This window comes from Eublepharis macularius, chromosome 7, assembly GCF_028583425.1.
Source record: "Eublepharis macularius isolate TG4126 chromosome 7, MPM_Emac_v1.0, whole genome shotgun sequence".
NCBI lineage: Eukaryota > Metazoa > Chordata > Lepidosauria > Squamata > Eublepharidae > Eublepharis > Eublepharis macularius.
In genome coordinates, this window is record NC_072796.1 from 39,660,830 (window position 1) to 39,680,188 (window position 19,359).

The following is a 19,359-nucleotide window of genomic DNA, read 5'->3' on the forward strand; positions in this document are numbered from 1 at the left end:
GTTTAAAGTCCACTTGTAGTAAAGTCCATGCCCTGATTTTTGAATGCTAGGTGCAACAATAATCACTGTTTAGACTTTTCTAATAAAAAGAATACTTTGGGGACTATGTTTATACCTGCTAGCCTGGAAGAACTTTAACCCTCTGCTGTTACAGTTTGAGGCTCCTGATTTTAGGGAGAGATGTCTCAATGTCCACCTTTCCAACTTTTGTAGTAATAATAAGTGGGTTGACTCAGACTACATTTGCCACGCACATAGGGCACTTTTGCCAGTGAAATAGAATGTTCCTGCTCCCTCCACTTGATATAACCCATTGCTCTCCCCAAAATGCTCTCCCTGGCAAATATGGGGCCCTTAGAAACAAAATGAGAGGCAATTTGGGGGTCTGTAGGAGAAAGAGGGAACCGAAAATTGCCCTTTAGTGGAAAAGTTAGTCTGGATCCAAGCCATTATGTTCAGGGCTACATATGTACCAAATTTCATAGTTGCTTATTAAAAACCCAACACATTGCGCATTTACTTGTAAGCTGACCTGCTTAGGGGGAAAAGTTGGATATCATTATAAATGTTTTGGTAATGGAATGCAATGAGAACGAGAGTGACAGTCAATATACAAATTGGTTTCTGTCCTTTGTAAGTCTCATCCTCTCTTGATTACTGTGTTACCAATGATGAAACCATATCACTTCTATCAAAAGACCAATGCAATAATTTCAAATATTTATTTCTAGTTATGTTTACCTTAACAGGCATAAGTCATTCCCCCAATTTCATACAGAAATACATAAGATATACTGCATAGACCAATATGGCCTGTTTCAATGGGTATTCAACATGGTAAATATAATGACAGTTCTACAAATATAAATATAGATATAGATAAAAAATAAGCACATCATACACTGATAAATTCAATGCTATGAACACCCACTCAGTGTTAGCCTGTTATCTTGTTGTGAAACCATCTGTTGCCTTCTCCAAACAAGGAACAGAAAAACAGCCTCAGCTCCAGTATTTTTGCTTAAAGAGCAGTCCATGTAATATTGGCTTTCCAGGTCTGTACATTACACTAAACATTGTCATAGTCATAGCTCTTCTTGCATTAACTATTAAAGTTGAAATGCCTTATGTAACACTGCGCTCTGTTCATATGGACAGTTGCACACTTCCAACCTACGCACACTTATCTGAAAGTGACATCCGCTGAACAACCATAGGAATTCCTTCCAGGAGACTACGTTGCATTTGGAATGGGGCCATTGGTATCTTTCCCCTCTCAATATTTGGAGTATAGGCAGTTGCGATCCACAGCCCTGAATATTCAAAAGGATTAGCAAAACGTTTAAAAAGAAGAGGTTGCAAGACCACTAAAAAAACCTGAAACAATACTTTGGCAAGAGTGCAACATACAGCAGGTGAGGTAGATCTGTCAAGTATGAGATGCGTCCTGATCCATGTAACACAATGCACTGAACTGTAAAGCAAAAAACTTTGAGCTCCCAATTTCAGATCTTAATCACAATAAGGTTTGCATTATATTTTTGACCTCTCTGTCTCTGAAGCGGCCCAACTGACCAAGAACACTGCTTTAGTTTTCCCCTTTCTTCAGAACTGGGGGCAAAATGAGTGCCTTCTTCTTCCAACAGTTCCAGTGGGAAGAAGAGTCCACTGAAGGGACGTTCTTCACCCAACCTGTCCAACTGAATTTCAAAAGGACAACGGTGTTCAAAGGCTTTGTTGCCATCTGTCTGAATGGAAGATTCATTTGGGCCCTCCTTTACTTTTTGAGAGTTAATATTTAGAACAACATTCCTTGACGATCTTCTCCTGGAGTGGAATGTTAAGAAGTCAAAACAGAGCTTCAGCAATGTTTTGTCAGTAATTCATGATGACTCAAGGATTAGAGACGGTGATCTTTCCACTAAGACGTCATCTTTAGGCTTTCCCAAACATTTTGCTTTCTGTATGTTCGGTTATGCTTCAGCTGTTTTCGTTTGTGCAGCCTGCTCCGCAGTTTAGCAGCATTAAAGGATGCTTTGATCTTGTTACCAATGGCCTCTAACCTGCAGAAACAAGACATCATCAAATATGTTAAGAGAGAATCATCGCGTATGTGTACATCAAGTCTAACACATGCCCTCTGATACACTTATTCACATGTGATCGTTTCATTAATTGGATATTTCAGCAGTATAAATGTTAAAGTTATTTGTAATCCAGAATGCTTTCCCACAGCAGAAAATGTTTTGGGAAACTCCGAAGCGGATGTATTATTTGCTACATTGGATCAATCTAGGTTGATTTGGTAGTTATTTTTGTCATTTTTTTTCCAGTTTGGAGACAGATGTGATAAAAAAAAACGTAACTTGCTAAAAATTCCAGTATATTAGGCTGCTGTGGAAAACACCAGCTCAGCAAATAGTAGCAATCCTTTTAACCTAGCTGTTCGTTCTCTTTTTAATTAAAACAGTTTTGGTTCAGTACTGTGACACAACTATAGCAGAGCACATTCTTCTGCGCTTACAAGTAGAACTCTAGGCGTCATCTTATGTTACTGCCTCCAGAAGCCTAGAAGGGCTGTCTCACCAAGGGGCTTAACATTTTGCAGAACCTGCTAACAAGCTATTTAAGGCAATATATATATATATATATATATATATATATATATATATATATATATATATATATATAAGTATACACCCTATTGTAAAACACTGTTTTAAAACTGTTTTTAATATTCTGATGTTCTGACGTTAGCCACCAAAGGGACCCTGGATTTGGTGAAAAGGCAGAATGTTCTCAATAGATAAATAAACTGAATTACATCCCTTGTTACAAAGCTCAACAAATCCCATTCAAATAAGCTGTTAATTTGCTGCAGGAAAAGTTTTTTTTAAAGACTTCTAAGGTCATTCTCCGTCTTATCTGTGGAAAGATTCATTCCAAGCACCTAATATGGGGATCTGCACATGAGCAAAACTATTCACACACTCAGATCAATGCATCTGCAAGCCATCCAAGGTCCTATTGCCTGCTTATGACACTTGCTGATGCGTCACCCATGCATGTGAAAACCATGCGATCTTTATATACATGGTTGGAGATGTCATTTGGCTTGGCAATGATATGGGGCATGAATAGCAGCAGGCAAAGAATTGTGATATGTTGGTATCCCACCCAGCTACTATTGAAAGCTAAGGGCTAAATTTCCACTGGCTTTTTTGGGAGTTGAGCCCCTTACGCACTCATTGCACAAACACTTCTTGCATGTAGCCTTCCTTGTAGGAGGCAAGACACCAACTCACCTTCTCATTTTCTTGCTGTTAACCAGCTGCATGTATGCGCAGGTCAGACCTTTGCAAGCTCTGTCTTTAGGAAGGGATTTCCAACCCTTCTCTCTTGTAGACTGGGCCCTGTTAAAAGAAGAAATGAGATGCAACTGAGAACTTTTTTCAGTCCACTCTTAATTCCTTACAAACAAAGTACCCTCTTTCCAAGTGCATTTTTATCAGGCCCTTCCCCTAAGAAACTCATTTCCCCTCCCGCGTTCATTTTATCCTCACAACAGTCTGATATATAGGTTAGACCAGGGATCTATCTCCCAGCTGGAAACCACGGCACCCTGTAATGTAATCCCTGGTGTTCGCTTGCTTCTTCCCCAAAAATATTTCTTCCCCAAAGTAAGACCCGTTCCTGGTTTTCCTCCATTTTACTACAGCAGCAACTGCTTCAGAAGAGATCTTTTTGTGACCATGGAGAGCACCTACGTGGAAACACCTTCCTCCAGCATTGGGGCCTGCATGACTCGCAACCTTCTAACATTCCGTACAACTTCCAAACATTTTGTGATTGGCTTCAACATCCGTAAGAATCATCTCATGATTGCTTCCACTGCCATGGCAGCCTTTTTTTTACGATGCCCATCGGCTCAAGAATTTTGGAGACCTCTGAGTTAGTTAACCAAGAAAGGTCACCCAGCACGTGTCGGTGGGGGGGGGGACAACTGTGCCCAGCAATGTGGTACAAATCCAACAGTTATCCACTATACCACACTGATATTTTGGCTAAACTTAATACAATTTTTTAAAAAATTATGATGCTCTTTACATCAGAAGAAACTCCAGTTCAGGCTTTGGACAGAGTGAATTCAGGCGATAGTGGGTCAAAGGCCTCTGGTAATATTTAAGACATTGACTGAATCAGTGTGGCATAGTCTAACATACCATTCATTATTACAGTTAGCCAGGGCTTTTTTTCTGGGAAAAGAGAGGGTGGAACTCAGTGGGTTGCCCTCAGAGAAAACGGTCACATGGCTGGTGGCCCCGCCCCCTGATCTCCAGGCGGAGGGGAGTTGAGATTGCCCTCCACACCAATCTCAGCTCCCCTCTGCCTGGAGATCAGGGGGCGGGGCCACCAGCCATGTGACCATTTTCAAGAGGTTCCGAAACTCCGTTCCCCCGCGTTCCTGCTGAAAAAAAGCCCTGCAGTTAGCACAAATGAAAAGAAGGAGCAGGGGGAACAGAGCACAAAACAAAACATACCCGTGTTGTTTTCCATTTTGGCAGAAGCTTCTACACTTCTTGTCTTTTAAGTCCGCACACTGGCATCTCTCGTGAGTCCCCTCCAGGTTTGCAAAGTCCTCCAGAGACCGCCTGGTTCGAGAAGGGCCTCCAAGTCCATATGGCACAATTCGCCTATTAAAAAGAAGTGCTTCTTGATTTAGAGTTTATTTAGAGAACAGCTTTTTTCTTTTCTTTCTTTTTAACAAAAGGTCTTTTGCTTATAGCCTCAACATGATCATACATTCCCTGAGGTGGTAGTTAAGACGGCTGTTATAGATTATTAACTTTTCAAAAATAATTTCAAATACTGATCAAAGGGCAAAAGATGGTAAACTGCAAAAAAAACCCCAACTTAGCTTGATCTGAACAGCGCTTCCTACATTACATTTTTAGGAGTGGCACTTAAGATGTTGTAAGGGTGCTCCTAAGCGGTGACTATGGCAAGCACATGCCTCACACATAAATGCTAATCAGAGAGTCATGGCAGGATGCAGTGCCCTGTCGAATGCACACCCAGTGGCAATACCAGGCTTGTCTTTGTATGCGCATGGAGCAGGGGTCGCTGGGGGCGTGGGGAGGGGAGGTGGTTGTAGATTTCCTGCATTGTGCCGGGGGTTGGACTAGATGACCCTAGCGGTTCCTTCCAACCATATGATTCTATGAATGTATGAAACAGTTTTGACATACAGAACTTAACGTATATGTTCATTCATACGTACCGAGATCTGTCCCGATATAAAATGCTAGTAAGTTTGTACTATTCTCATTTACTTAGTAAGCAACTCCCCCTCTTGGAGAAAGAAAATGTATAACAGAGACAGATGGTAATTTTTCAGCACGTGTGTGTATTCTAAAATTGGGTCACAGTTGTTTGATTCTTGGTTTGTGAATGCATGAAGTGTGGCAATTAACCATAATCTTCACTGATCTTATGTTAAACCAGTTAGCCACCCTGAGCCTGCTTACAGGAAGGGCAGGGTATAAGTCAAATTAAATAAATAAATAAATAGTGGTCCATGACATGATTTGAGGGCCAGACTCTGTAACTGACAGGCTGTACCAAACATTTTCTTGGGCTCAAATTCAAACATCGCTTTTACCCTAACATTGTAAATGGCTTTGTTTCTGGACTGATCCCAGAGAATACAACAAGACTTTTCTCCACCACCCAAAATAAGTTGTTACATTGACTTTTAATGTTATTAGGTAATGAGGTACCTGGATGCAAGCACATTTACTTTTGAAATTCCCTCAGTTTTCAGAGTAACTTTCATTCCTGAAGATATGTTTTGGACCAGAACAGTATATAACAACAACCCGGTTCTAACCATATTTACTCAGAATTCAAAGGGACTTCCAAGCTCAGAATTGCAGCTTTACAAGCTTCCAAAAAGACCTGCTCAGGGGAGACTGTAATCTCCTTTTGCTTAATTGAGAGTAAGCTCCTCTGGACTCAATGGGGCTTACTTTTGAGTAAAACCGCACAGGACAGCGCTGTTAGTGATGCTCCCAGGCATATCTACTTTTATCATGGAGCATCACGGCAAACTTCATGCTTAACAGAGATGCAGGAAGCTCATTCTTTTCTTTGCCAGAGTTATACCAAGGGAAACGCAGCCTTTTCCGCTGGCCTCTTTGGTGCGGGTTTACCTGGCCAGGTAGCACCAGCATCGCGGGCTAGGGAGACACTGAAGGCATTGCCTTGAGGGAGCAAGAAGAGTCACCCAACCACTGCAAGGCAACAAAAGGGCATGAAGGCAGCACTCACTCTGGCGTGTTGATCCAGATGATGTCCAGGTGGCAGAAATAGACGCACTCCTTGTCCTCCAGAGAAGAGCAGGAGCAGCGCTTGGACCTGCGCGGCGGCCAGGGGGCGCTGGAGGGCGGCTTGTCGGCGGCGCCGGGCTGAGCCTCCGAAGCCGCTGGAGAAGAGAAAAAGGGGACGGCGGTGAGCGGCGCCTGCGGCTAGAAGCTCATTGGAAGTCGCGGAGCCGCCGCCGCCAGCGCGCCCGCTTCGGGTTGGCCAAGAGGGAAGGCGCGCTCTTCGAGAGCCGGCAAGAACTGCCTTGCCGAGCGCGGCAGGGATATTGCTGCACCCAGGCGCCCGACCAGCGCCCACCGCCGCGTTCTCTTCTGACCGGAGCGGGAACGGCGGCTCTGCTTTACAATCCGTTTAAGGTCCCCAGACGCATTTTGCCCCACTACTTCCCGCTTTCGCACATGCGGAATAATGCACTTTCAAGCCGCTTTAGTGACCATTTGCAAGTCCATTTGACCATTTCACGCAGTAAAATCCAGTTGCAAACTGGGCTGCAAATGGATTGAAAATGCATTATTCAGCATGTGTGAAACCAAGAGTTTATTTAAAGAATCGCCAATTATGGGCACCCTACCCCCGAATTTGCCGCCTTATATTTTCCTCTTTCTCGGAGAGGGGCCCTTAATATTCTCGGAAGAATTCCCGGGGGTTCAGTTGTGGATGGCAGCCTTAGTGATATCCCGAGGAGACCCCGAAAGTGCGCTCCCGAGGCACTTTGACCGATGCACGGGTTCTTTAGCATCCACACGGGCGTTTTTCTCCGCTTGGGCGGAGCTTTTTTCGCAAACATCGGCGACCGTCAAGATCCCTTTGATCGCCTATTCTGCATGGAAGGGGGCCGGTAGACCTCACTGAGTACATCTTTATCCCACTCTTCCTTCGTGCTGCTCATTCTCCCCTCCTCCGTTTCAGTCTCACAACAACCGTGTGCGGTAGTTTAGGGCGAGAGAGGGAAAATGACAGCAGCAAGGTCCCCCAGAGAGTTTCCTGGCTGGCCAGGGACCCGGACCCCAGGGGCTCACTCCAGCCCCTGCCCCACACTGTGGCTTCTGCACGGTCCAGCGCAGGAACCCCCCTCCTCGCTTAGGGCATCTCTTGGTAGCCCGTCCCTGCGCACATTCTACGTCCTCTGCAATAATCGGCCCGTTTAGGCGCACTGATCTCTGCACAAGACCAGGCGGTGGGCAGCTTGCAGGCAGCGCGCCTGGGAAGCCTGGGAGAGACGACAGCTCGGGCAGAGACGCGCCGCGGGGCACCGCATTACCACGACTTTCACCCCAGAGAAGCCAAACGGCGCAGCCGGATCTTTGCTGGGGGGAGGGCGATAGGGCCGCATTAAAAAAAAACAATAACCCTGATCGTCAAAACAACGCGATCCACGAACTAGAGAAGCCAGAACGGTCGGATGCTCCTATCGGGTAGGGGGCTAGCGTTCCATGGGAATCGAGGGGACTTGACCAGTCTGAAGCCCGTCTGAACTGCTTTGTGGATCGCAAGCGCGGCTGCTAATGCCTTCGGGGCACGGCAGGCGGAGGGCAGGGGGCGGGAGGCCTGCAGGTAACCCCTTACTAGCAGCGCGCCTGCACAGAGCACCGGGGCCAAGGGAGCCTCGCGTGGATCTCTCCTCCGGCGAAAGGAGAACGGCCCCTCGGCTTACCTGCGTGCCGAGCTCCCTGGCAGAGCACCAACACCAGGGGCAGGAGTCGCCGCGCGTAATCCATTCCGGCTGCAAGGCAATGCAAGGGCGATCCCTGTAAATCCCCTGGGCTCCCTCGGGAGGCTTCGGGTGGCCGCAGAGCGAGCGGGGCCGGAGGCTGGAGCGGCGAGGAGGGGGCGGCGAGGCGCTGCGCTCCAGCGAGACTCCCGAGCGCTTCTGGCTCGCCTGCCGCGCCGCCGCGCCTTTTATACGCGCCCCTGGCGAGCGGAGTAAACAGCTCCTGCTTGATTTTCTCCGGAGACAATGTTATTGTGTTCTTAGTCACTGAGCGGCAACGTGCAGGGCGAGATAAGGGGCGGCTGGAGAGGAAGTCGCGGCGAGCTTCGCAAGGCAGACGCCGTCTCCGGCAAGCCGGGGGCAGCGCCGCGCAGGAAAATAAATACCGGCGCGGGGAAACCCAGCAGCCCGAGGGCCAGGGGCGTCTCCGCGCTCGGCCGGCAGGGGGCGCCTCGCCCGAGCGGGCTCCGGCATTCCGGGGGTGGGGGCTTCGGGGCTCGGTGCAGGGTGCGGGCAGAAGGGCAGGGGGAGCAGGACGAAGGGACGGCTGGCAAGGATGCTGGCCGGCAGTGCTGCCAAAGGGATCGGAGAACGGTGGGAGAGCCTAACATGGCCATTTAATAACAATTAAAAAATCCCAAAATATATCTGCTTGCTGCATGGAAGGGAAGCTTCTAAACTCTTTATTCAATGGACACCACCACCACAGTCAGAGGTGTGTGTTTTTTAAGGTATGCAATTTCTTCTCAAAGGCGAGGGCTTGGCTTTTAGTTCACTGAAGGCAAAACCATGGAATCCACTGCAAACTTGGAACACATGGAGGCATATTACTCCTGCGTAAACGTGCACAGGAGCGGGCGGAAAGCATTCCCTCCTTGCTCTGGACGGTTCTGGCCTCTCTTTCAGACGGATCTTTTTGCCCCTTCAATGGGACAAGCTCTGAAGGAAGCGCGCATAGGGTTGCCTTAAGACCGATATCGGTCCTCAGTATCTTGAATGCCGCTGCGCAAGAACGTACGCAGGTTGGCGGTTGCAAATTTTAATCTCATTCATTCTTACGAAAAACCCAAAAGCAAACAAACGAAAGAGACAGGTTCACCGAATGTGCATAACTCGGGTATGGAATGAATGGTCGGAAAGTGTGGCTTTTAGTTTCAATGGTTCTTAAAAGAACAATTAGAAAAATCCATGGAATGAGACCCATCACGGCTGTCGGCTGTGATACCTGTAAGTGGAACCTCCATGTGCAGAGACGATCTTGCTCTAAAGAAATCAGTAAGACCACTCGCTAGAGGCAAGAGAACAGCTCACTCCCGTCGGATCCTTGCTGGGCGCTTCTCAGGGCATCTGCCTGACCGCTGATTTGCAGGAGCAGGTAGAATTTTCCTTCAGCACATCGGGACAATTCTTAGGCTCTTGCTCGATTATTGAAATGCATAAAAGTGTTTTTAATTATACGGCCCTGCAATTTTGATATGGCCCCAATTCAAACCCTTTTTGTGATGGGGAGGTCATTGGGTGACCTTTGACCAGTCACACTCCTTTTGGCACCTACCTCACAGGGTTGTTGTGAGGTAGGAGGAAGGATGCAATAAAAATGTACTTACCCCGTGGCGCAGAGTGGTCAGCTGCAGTACTGCAGCCCAAGCTCTGCTCATGACCTGAGTTCGATCAGGTAGCCAGCTCAAGGCTGACTCAGCCTTCACCCTTCCGAGGTCAGTAAAATGAGTACCCAGTTTCCTGGGGGTAAAGTGTAGATGACTGGAGAAGGCGATGGCAAACCAACCCGTAACAAAAAGTCTGCCAAGAAAACATTATGATGTGATGTCCCCCCCATAGGTCAGCAATGACTCGGTGCTTGCACAGGGGACTACCTTTACCTTTACCTTTACCTTTACCTTTACCTTTACCTTTACCTTTACCTTTACCTTTACCTTTACCTTTACCTTTACCTACCAAATAAAAAAGTACTTACCAAGAGTGTAAGTCCTTCACTCTTGAAGCTGCTCTATCTTGTTTTCAAACCATCAGAAATCACTAACAGTGCAATCACACTGTAAGTCGCAGTGTTCTTTGCCCTGTTCATTAGTGGGTTGCTGGTGCCATCCAAGAAGCATGTAAGGATGAGAAAAGTTTTGAGCGCCTGCCACCATTTCTTGTGCTTCTGCAAATTGTGGAGACGATTTGGGATGGCCCTGCACTGACACCCCCAAAGGTGCCTCCGGCAGAGGAGCAGCTCTCCAGTCCAGGTGTGCATCAGACCTGTGGATCTGAAAGCATGATCTTTGATACAACCCAACCCGAGCTGCATGGTCCCAACAGGAGAGTGAACCCTGTGCCTAGATGTGGACATTGGAAATTCCTGAATGTTTCCTTTCTAAGAGCTCAGGTACGAGTGCAGCTTTTTTAAAATAAAGGACAGAACCAGAGTATAAGTGGAAAGGTATCTCCCAAGCTTAATCGGCTTTCTGCATCACACATAAATATGCTTAACTGTGCCAAGTCTGTCACTTAATTACAGTTCCTGTGCCAAAGCTTTGAAAAGAGAGACTATTTCCAAGGTTTTTTTTTCCACGAATGCATCTATAGTCCAAATGACTCATCCCTGGAAGATGCTGCTTCCTGCATGTTAAAAGAGCTTTGCTCAGGAGCCTTGTAGTGTTAAAGGGAAGGCCATTCAATCTCTAACGTGTGTGTGTGTGTTTTTGCACAGTATGGCGCCATAGCAGTGCGTTCATCTCCTCGGCATGCAGAAGGTCTTAGGTTTGATCCCCAGCATCTCTACCTAAAATAATCAGGTAGTAAGTGAGGCAAAAGACCTCTGGCTGAGAGCTGCTGCCAGTCAGAGTAGGCAATGCTGATGAATGGTCTGACTCAGTACAAAGCAGCTTCACATGTTCAAAAAGGGTGGGGCACTGGACATAAGAGAGAGGCAAGTCTTGCCCAGGACCCCCCCCCCCAATCCTGGTACTGAAAATTTCCCAGTTCAGAATAAAGGAGAAGGAGGTCACACCAAAGACAGATCCAAAGGGGGGAAAAATAGTGCAATGGGGAAAATAATGGATAATGAAATAAAATTATTTTTCCTACTGCACTATTTTTTTTGTTCTTTTGTACTAAAAATTTCCCCCTAAGTAGCTTTTTACAAAGGATTATAAAAGGATGTGTGAAAAATGACTTGTTTTACTGCCTTGTCTTCTCATCCTCGTAATCCAGTTTCTGCACTGTAATTTTTACATTTTTTATGGCATATCATATACCATATTGCACTGTCCTGTAATCCACATGGAGTATCAGAGAGAATGGTGGACCATAAATAGAGTAAATAAATAACAAGAAAGAAATAAGGAATGACAAGTATAAAGATAACAGAATAGTTATCTATACAGTGTCTGGAAGCAGTTTTGGAATGGATGCAAGCTAATAAACTAAAGCTTAATCCTGACAAGACAGAAGCGCTACTGGTGAGTGGAAGGTTGGACGTGGGATTTAAAGTGTGTGTCGCCTGTTCTGGATGGGTTGCACTCCCCTGAAGGAACAGGCCCATAGTTTGGGTGTTCTCTTGAACCAGGTCTTCTGTTGGATAAGCAGGTGGCAGCTGTGGCCACGATTACCGTTTACCGGCTTCATCTGGTTAGCCAGCTGTGGATTTTCCTGGGTGGAAAAGATATGGCTACTATGGTGAATGACATGGTTATATCTAGATTAGATTACAGCAATGTGCTGTGCATAGGGTTGCCCTTGAGAAGTATTTGGAAATGTCAATTGGCACAGAATGCTGCAGCCAGATTGTAGACTGGAGTAGGTTGCAGTGAACATACCACTCCAGTGGCCCATCTACACTGGCTCCCAGTTTGTTTCTGGGCACAATTCAAGGTGCTGATGTTGGCCTTCAAATCCCTATATGGCTTGGAACCAAAATTCCTGAGGGTCCACCTACTCCCTTATGAACCTACCCAACCTATGTGGTCATCTCCACAGAGGTGGAGTGGGTGAGTGGTGGGTGATAAGTGGGTGGTTAGGTGGATGGTGACCTGGGAGAGGGCCTTATCATTCATGGCACCAAGACTCTGGGACTCCCCCCGCCCCGGAGAGAGTTGTCTGTCCCATTTTGTTGCTATTTTTCACTAGCAGGTGAAGACTTTTTTGGCGTTCTATCAGTGGTCCCTTCTTCATGCTCAATGTTTATAATTTTTTTTAATGTTTTAATTTTTTAATGTCTTTGTATGTTTTATCTGTGGTTTAACTAGGTAGGTAAGTAGGTGGTTTAACTATTTTAATTATGTGTGGTTGTTGTTATTGTTTTGGTTGGTTTTAATCATTAATTTTATTATGTATATTTTCACTTGTTAGTGGACTTGGTGGCCCTTATGAAGGCAGAAAGGCAGGATATAAATTTTCTTAAATAAAATAAAATAGTTTCAGAGAAACTTTAAAATAAAGATGATCATCTCAAAATCCACAACTTGGACATATGACACAATCCTAAACAGAGTTGCTCCAATCTACGCCCATTGAAGTCAGTGGACTTAGACTGGAGTAACTCTGTTTAGGATTGCACTGTTAGTATACTACTTGTAATACCCTACCATTACAAAAGAAACACCCTGAATTACACAACCGGAAGGCTAAAGGGAGATGGTTCAATCCCTTCTACCCAGTTCAAGACATGAGACTTTAGACTGAAAAGAGTAGAAAACTTCTGTAGTTTGGTAATAGAGGTGTCTGAACTCTTTCCACGCGTATGTGGAGAATTTTCTTTTTACACAAACTAAAAAAACTTATATAAATAGTCTGAGCAGTGGCTATTCCAGCACAATATAAATAAAGAAAGGTTTATATCTATTTCTCCAGCATGAATATTCATGACTGGGTGTTCCAGTATGATGCCTCCTCAGATAGACAATCTCCAAGTCCAAATTTTCTCCCTAGTATAAACAATTTAAAAGAAGCTATTATTTGGCAATTAACAAAATATCCCACATTTGCTGCCCCCATTCTTAATATATTTGGTGATCTGTTGGCCCTGATAAGGTCAGTTAGAGTTGTCAGTCCCATGCTGTGGGCGGGGCATCCCCTGCTCCCACCCTCCACCAACTGCCCCTGCTTACCTGGCCAGTGGGGGGAAAGGCGGGGGAACATGTCTCCCGGGATGTGCTCCCGCATGCCACAGTAGACCAATTTCGACCTGAAATGGGCCTGATTCAGCCTGCTGCGGAGCACAGGAGCGCTCCAGGGCCTTTTGCACTGCCCTGACAGGGCTTCCACGCTTCACGGCGGCCTGATTTGGCATAAATCGGGATCAATTTGGCCCGCTGCGGAAGTGATGTCATCATGCAGGCCGGGAGCTCACATGCGAGGGCAGCACTAAGGTAAGTGCCAGGTCTCCTACCTCCCGCCCAGAGGGTAAGTGGACTAGGGTTGCCAGGCCCCCTCAAGCTCCCATTGGGGGATCGGGGGCCTGGCTATTACCTCTGTCTTGCCGGGGGGGCGCACAGGCAAAACACAATGATGTCACTTCCAGGAAGTGACATCATCATGCTGCGCATGCCCCCCCCAAGCATGCCCACGCTCTGCAGGGCCTTGCATTGGGGGCTGCTGTGGAGCACAGGAACGCTCCTGCACTCCACAGCGGCCCCAAACGCGCCTGTAGATTGGGCCCGTTTTGGGACGCTGCGGAGTGTAGGAGCGCTCCTGCGCTCCACAGCGCCTCAAAACAGGCCCTTTGGGGCCCAGATTAGGCCCATTTTGAGCCACTGTGGAGCGTGGGAGTGCTCCTGCATGCTGCAGCATCCCAAAACAGGCCCGATCCATGCCAAAATGGGCCCAATCTTCTGCCATTTTGGTGCGGGTTGGGCCCATTTTGGGGTGCTGCAGCATGCAAGAGTGCTCCCATGCTCCACAGTGGCTCAAAATGGGCCCAATCCGGGCCAAAGCGGGCCCATTTTGAGGCGCTGCAGAGCGCAGGAGCGCTCCTGTGCTCTGCAGCGTCCCAAAACGGGCCCGATCCATGGGAGCACGCAGCTCTGCAGGGGAGCGCGCACGGAGTGTGCGTGCCCCCCTGCTGGCCAGGTAAGTGGGGGCAGGGTATGGGGGCGAGGGCGGGGGATCCCCTGCCCCCACCAGGGGTCTGGCACCCCTAAAGTGGACCCAGCAGTGGATTTAGAAGGTGTAACTCTGCTCTGGATGGCACTGAACATCATGTAGATCATCCCAGAGATACAAGATAGGAGAGTGTTATTATCATAATTCCCAATTTCATGGGGAACACCCAATAAGTTTATGACTGAGATGAGATTTTATTTAACATTATTTATTTAAGATATTTATACCTCACCTTATCTTTTAGATTCAAGCAGAGATTTTAATTAGGGTCCAAGTTAACACTGTTGTTCTACCATTGCAATCCTAAGCAGAGTTACTCCAGTCTAAACCCACAGAAATCAATACGCGTAATGAGAGAAACTGTGTATAAGATTGCACTGTTAAGTCACCATTCTTCAACAGTTCTCAGATAAGCCAAAGAAACAGCAAATTTCTCTGATTTACAGAATTTTTTTTTAAATGGTCTTTGTAGCTGAATAACTGTCATTATATTAGGACAGGAAGAAACTTAGTTCCAAGTGTTGCATTTTTCCACTCATAAAATATGATCTTGCATATTTTTGTATTCTTTTAAATAGCTCTGATTTTCCCCCAGAGTGTAGAAATTATTTTTGACATTGATCAGCATTTTGGAACTGATTCACTCAACCACTTCAGACAGAGGCTTAAGAGGGGGTTTCCCCCCCTGTAACAACAACCAGAAATGTGATCAGCCAAATCATAAGCATTTCACTGTGAATTGGCTCTAATTTGCTGCGTTAATTGCACAAAGTAAAAAAAAATAAATTGTCCCAGATACTGATAAAAGTACAGAGGATTGGTCCCTGGCTTTCCTAACAGCTTTAATTTTTGCTCAGAAGTAGTCCCTTCCCTTGCTAATGTGAAGCCTGTCTGTGTTGGGATGTTCAGCTTTTTCTTCCTCCTCTGCTTTCCCAATCGAGAGCTCTTCCGGTTTGTTTACCTCAGTAAGACAAACTCATAGAGCTTTAGAGGAAATTAAGACATGGACAACAAAGGGGGGGGAATTAAAAGCCCATTCCCCCAGTGCCAGCAGCGCCCTGATCCATTTTGTGGGCCCATGGTTACTTCGCAGTTAAAGACACCAGGAATAATAACAATTTCCCCACATTCTGTCCAGTTGTGTAGAGTTAGCATTGCTACGAGGGATTCGAAACTATGTCCGAGATCCACATACCACACTCAAGCAAAGTAAAGTAAAGGCTACTCTGTCCTATAAAATATATAATGGAAAGACTAAGGCTGGACAAACTTGCACATATCTAGGGAGGCAAGAGGTAATGATGATTATGCTTTATTATTTATTACTTATCAATGATCCTGAATGTTTATATGATAAAGGCCATAACATGATCCTTTCACAATCCTGTGAAACGACTTCATTGGGAACTTTTAATTAGTCATCAGTTGCCTTGGCCCTCCCTTGAGGGCTGACAGGGACTTTCTGCATAGAGTTGCCCATTCTAACATGGGAAATTCCTGAAAATTTGGAGGCAGTGCCTGGGAAGGGCGTAGTTTGAGGAAGGGAGGGATGTGACGCCATAGAGTCCACTTCTGAAGTTGCCACTTCCTCTGATGGAACTGATATATATATATATATATATATATATATATATATATATATATATATATATATATATATATATATATATAGTCTGGAGATCAATTGTAATTCTGGGAGAACTGGGAGAAAGTTGGCAACCTTACTTCTGCAGGCCTTAGCATATAGCTGCTGCTTTAAAATCTTGCTTATGGTATCTTGTGGCTTATAGTAAGGTGGATTTCTACATGTAGTGGGTTGCCAACTTTTTTCTGGTACTCCTCTTGTGACTTTAACTGCAGCCGATTCTGCAAGAGTTAAGCTGGTGACTTTCCTCCCATTGCTTTTTTTTATGCCACTTTAAAGCTTTACTAGTTAAGTGTTTGCATGCCAGAGAACAAAAGAAGGATCAATAGGGAAAAAAATGATGGAACTCTGCCATATACATTATCTTTTCAGAATGTATCAATTTGGGAAGGCAGTTATGTGCGGAAAGTCGAATTCTGTGCATAGTCTAGGGTCTGTAACCAGTTCCCTGGGGACTGAAAGTGTATGTTTTTCAGTACCATTGTCTCTTGCTGTTAACACTGTTTGCTGATAAAGAACACAATTATTTTAAACACTCTGTCTATCCAAGCAAATATATAATTTCACTTCAAGTAGATTTTCCAAAACATCTTTCCCAATTATTTGTTCCTGGAATTTCTGAGACTTCTCAAGTTTCAGTTAGTCCTTTTCAACATGGTTTGGCACCTAGCTAATTATTTCCCTGGCTTGCACTTTTATAGGAAGAAAGGGGTGGTGCAAGAAAATAATCCTTTCACAAAATTATCTTTGAGACATGAATCTTTGCAAATTCTCTTTTTAAATTTTTGAGAATATACTGCCAATAAGGTTCTTTCTATTATTAGGAAATCATACTACTTCGATATAACAGCACAACAGGGGAAAAAACTTTCTGTTAAAAGATACCCACTTTTGCCAATGATGTGGCATCTGACTGCCAAAGGAAACAATAATCCAGAAACGAACACCTTATATGTGGTGTTTTGCTCTTTATGAGACACCATTATGCTGTATTTGTAGAGTTCCCTTCAATTTTCTCTCCCACTAAAAGCTCTTGCTTTAGTTCTCTCTCAGTTTGACCCGCAATATAGCAAGGTTTAGTTATATTTAGTAGATTGACAGAATAGTCAGCATGTGAAGGTGGCTATAAGGTAAAAAGGGATCCTTTATTCTAAATAAAATAAAACATTTTTCTTAAAGACAAGTAGAGTTTATTTATAAGAATACATGCACAATGGTTTCAGAGTAGTTCATGAGCATAATGGTTTCAAGATAGTGCAGATCTTCAAATGTTTCTAAGACACAGTCACAAAGATTTATTTTTCTCTTGTTGCCACTTAGGCTAATAATATCCACAAAGGAAAAAACAACACATATTTCCCTCAACATTTCACTCCTTCTCCTTCTTTCCTCAGAACAGCTCTGATCACCACTAGAATAACACATTGAACTCTTTCCCTCAGAACAACTCTAACTAAACTGCAGTTCACTCCATCCCCAGTACAATTACCATCCAATCGCAACCCACTTTAATCACCCATACAGTCTCCTCTCTTCTCTTAGAGGCCTGCATTTTAAACCACATCCAAAACTCCACCTTAATTAGCGGAAGTAAAACACACAAAAACAATTACATGGCAAAAATTTACCATATATACCCTCTGATAATGGGAATTCCTTTTCTCACACAGAAAATTGTGTGCATGTGCAAAATTAGTAGATCAAGGGAAGACTGCAGGAGTGCTGCTGTTCAACACATGGAAGCAAGGCTGTTAGATCAAGTACCAGATCAAGAGAGATTGCTTTCATTCAGTCGGAGACAACTGGATGTTCTAATAACCAGAATGTGGCACAGTTACTTCATGAACTGAGAAAATGAGCCCTTTTTCTATTAAATGAGTTCATTTGGAGGATATGCTAAGGCTGCCAAACATCCTTTATTTTAGGGAGGTGCTCATTAATTCTTCAGACCCACAGAATACAATGGAACATACAGACGTTTGGACCAGCCTTGGTTCTGTGCTCAATATACAGCAGTTACTAAGTGATAACATCATCTCTGTGTGCTGAAGAGTTTCACCTGCCATTTCTTTCCTGCATAGGACTCCACATTTAGGTACTGGAAAGTTGAAAAATTGGCAACCAAAATCACATCATCCTCCCTTATTTTACAGATATCTTTGGTCCATCCTATGAGGCTTCTTTCCCTCTAATGGACTGTCAAGCCATGTGAAGGTATCCCAGCCAAGGTCCCCCACGTGGGTACTAAGTATATTCTGAGATCGGGCTATACCATGCAGCCTTCCTCTTCCCCCACATATCCAGAGTCTGTCAAAAAGATGAGCACTTTGCTACTTATATATAGAAACCATTCACAGACAACATAGACTTCTGCTTTGATAGACTTTTGAAAGGTTCCTTTTGTATTTCATAAGCTGATTCTGCACACATTGGATAATGCACTTCCAATCCTCTTTAGAGATCATTTGGAACTGAATTTTTTGAGTGTGAAACAAAAAATCCACTTCCAAACAATAGCTAAAGTGCATTGAAAGTGCATTATCTAACGTGTGCGGAATCAGCCATAGTTTCATTTCTAATTCTACACGCTTCTTTTTTGTGAGGCGGGCAGGGAATCTTGCTTCAAAGGATTTGAATAAATACACACATTTTTTTAATCTCTCTTTTTCCTCAGGTTGTTAGAGATTTATATTAACAGAAGTAGAAGACTCCTTTTTCAGAAAGGGTGTGGAAGATAAGGCCTGGACACCGCTCACTTCATTGAAGCTTTTCACAACTGTTGTCACTGTGAGACACCTCAATCAGAGTCCAGGATTAGCACAGCTTTGAAGCTCCAGTTCATCCTTTGTTACAGGCCACAAATGCATGTGCTTTAACATGAAATGTCTGGAGGGTTTGACAGCTAATTAGAGCAACTTGCTTTTAAGAGGATAAGTTTTTTTTAATTGAGGAGGTATCACAGAGGCCTGTGTTTGGGGGTGTTAGCCCTGAAGTCAAGTGGGCATCCTTTGAAAAAGCTACTTAAACTGTGACAGGCTGAAACACTGGGCCAGCTATATCTGCCACTGCAAGGGAGGGGGGAGATCTACTTTTCCTTCTAGGAATTTGCCTGGGACAATGTGCCAAAGGCCCATTTCTCATGTCTGTCTTGTCTATATAGTTTTATCCTGTCCTCCTTCCAAGAAAAGCAGGATAGCACTTATCTGAGACATCCGAATCCAGAAGCCTTAATTCCTTGAGGTTAAGAATCCCAGAGGAAGAAACAAGATGGACCTTGATTAGAGATGCCACAACTTTTCCAGCAAAGCTGTTCAAACATCCCCTATTTGGCACAATCGGACTGTATCAGCTGATCAACGTTACATTCAGCTGCATTGAACAACTCAAAGAGCTGCCAAACAAGTTTGCAGCTGCTTCTTGGTCAGAAGGCAGCTCAGAACTTATTTTATTTATTTATTTCTATTATTTATAGTCCACCTTTCTCACAGAGACTCAAGGCGGATTACACAGTGTA

General features: G+C 44.8%; 1 protein-coding gene across 1 annotated transcript; it reads right to left on the minus strand.

The window, feature by feature from the left end:
- Positions 1–732: 732 nt before the first annotated feature.
- EDN1 (endothelin 1) lies at positions 733–8,202 on the minus strand. Its single transcript, XM_054985275.1, has 5 exons — positions 8,039–8,202; positions 6,331–6,484; positions 4,542–4,694; positions 3,306–3,413; positions 733–2,063 (listed from the first exon to the last, which is right to left on the minus strand). Exons 1-5 carry the CDS (start codon positions 8,100–8,102, stop codon positions 1,922–1,924), a joined length of 621 nt encoding a protein of 206 aa, XP_054841250.1. The 5' UTR covers positions 8,103–8,202; the 3' UTR covers positions 733–1,921.
- Positions 8,203–19,359: the final 11,157 nt, after the last annotated feature.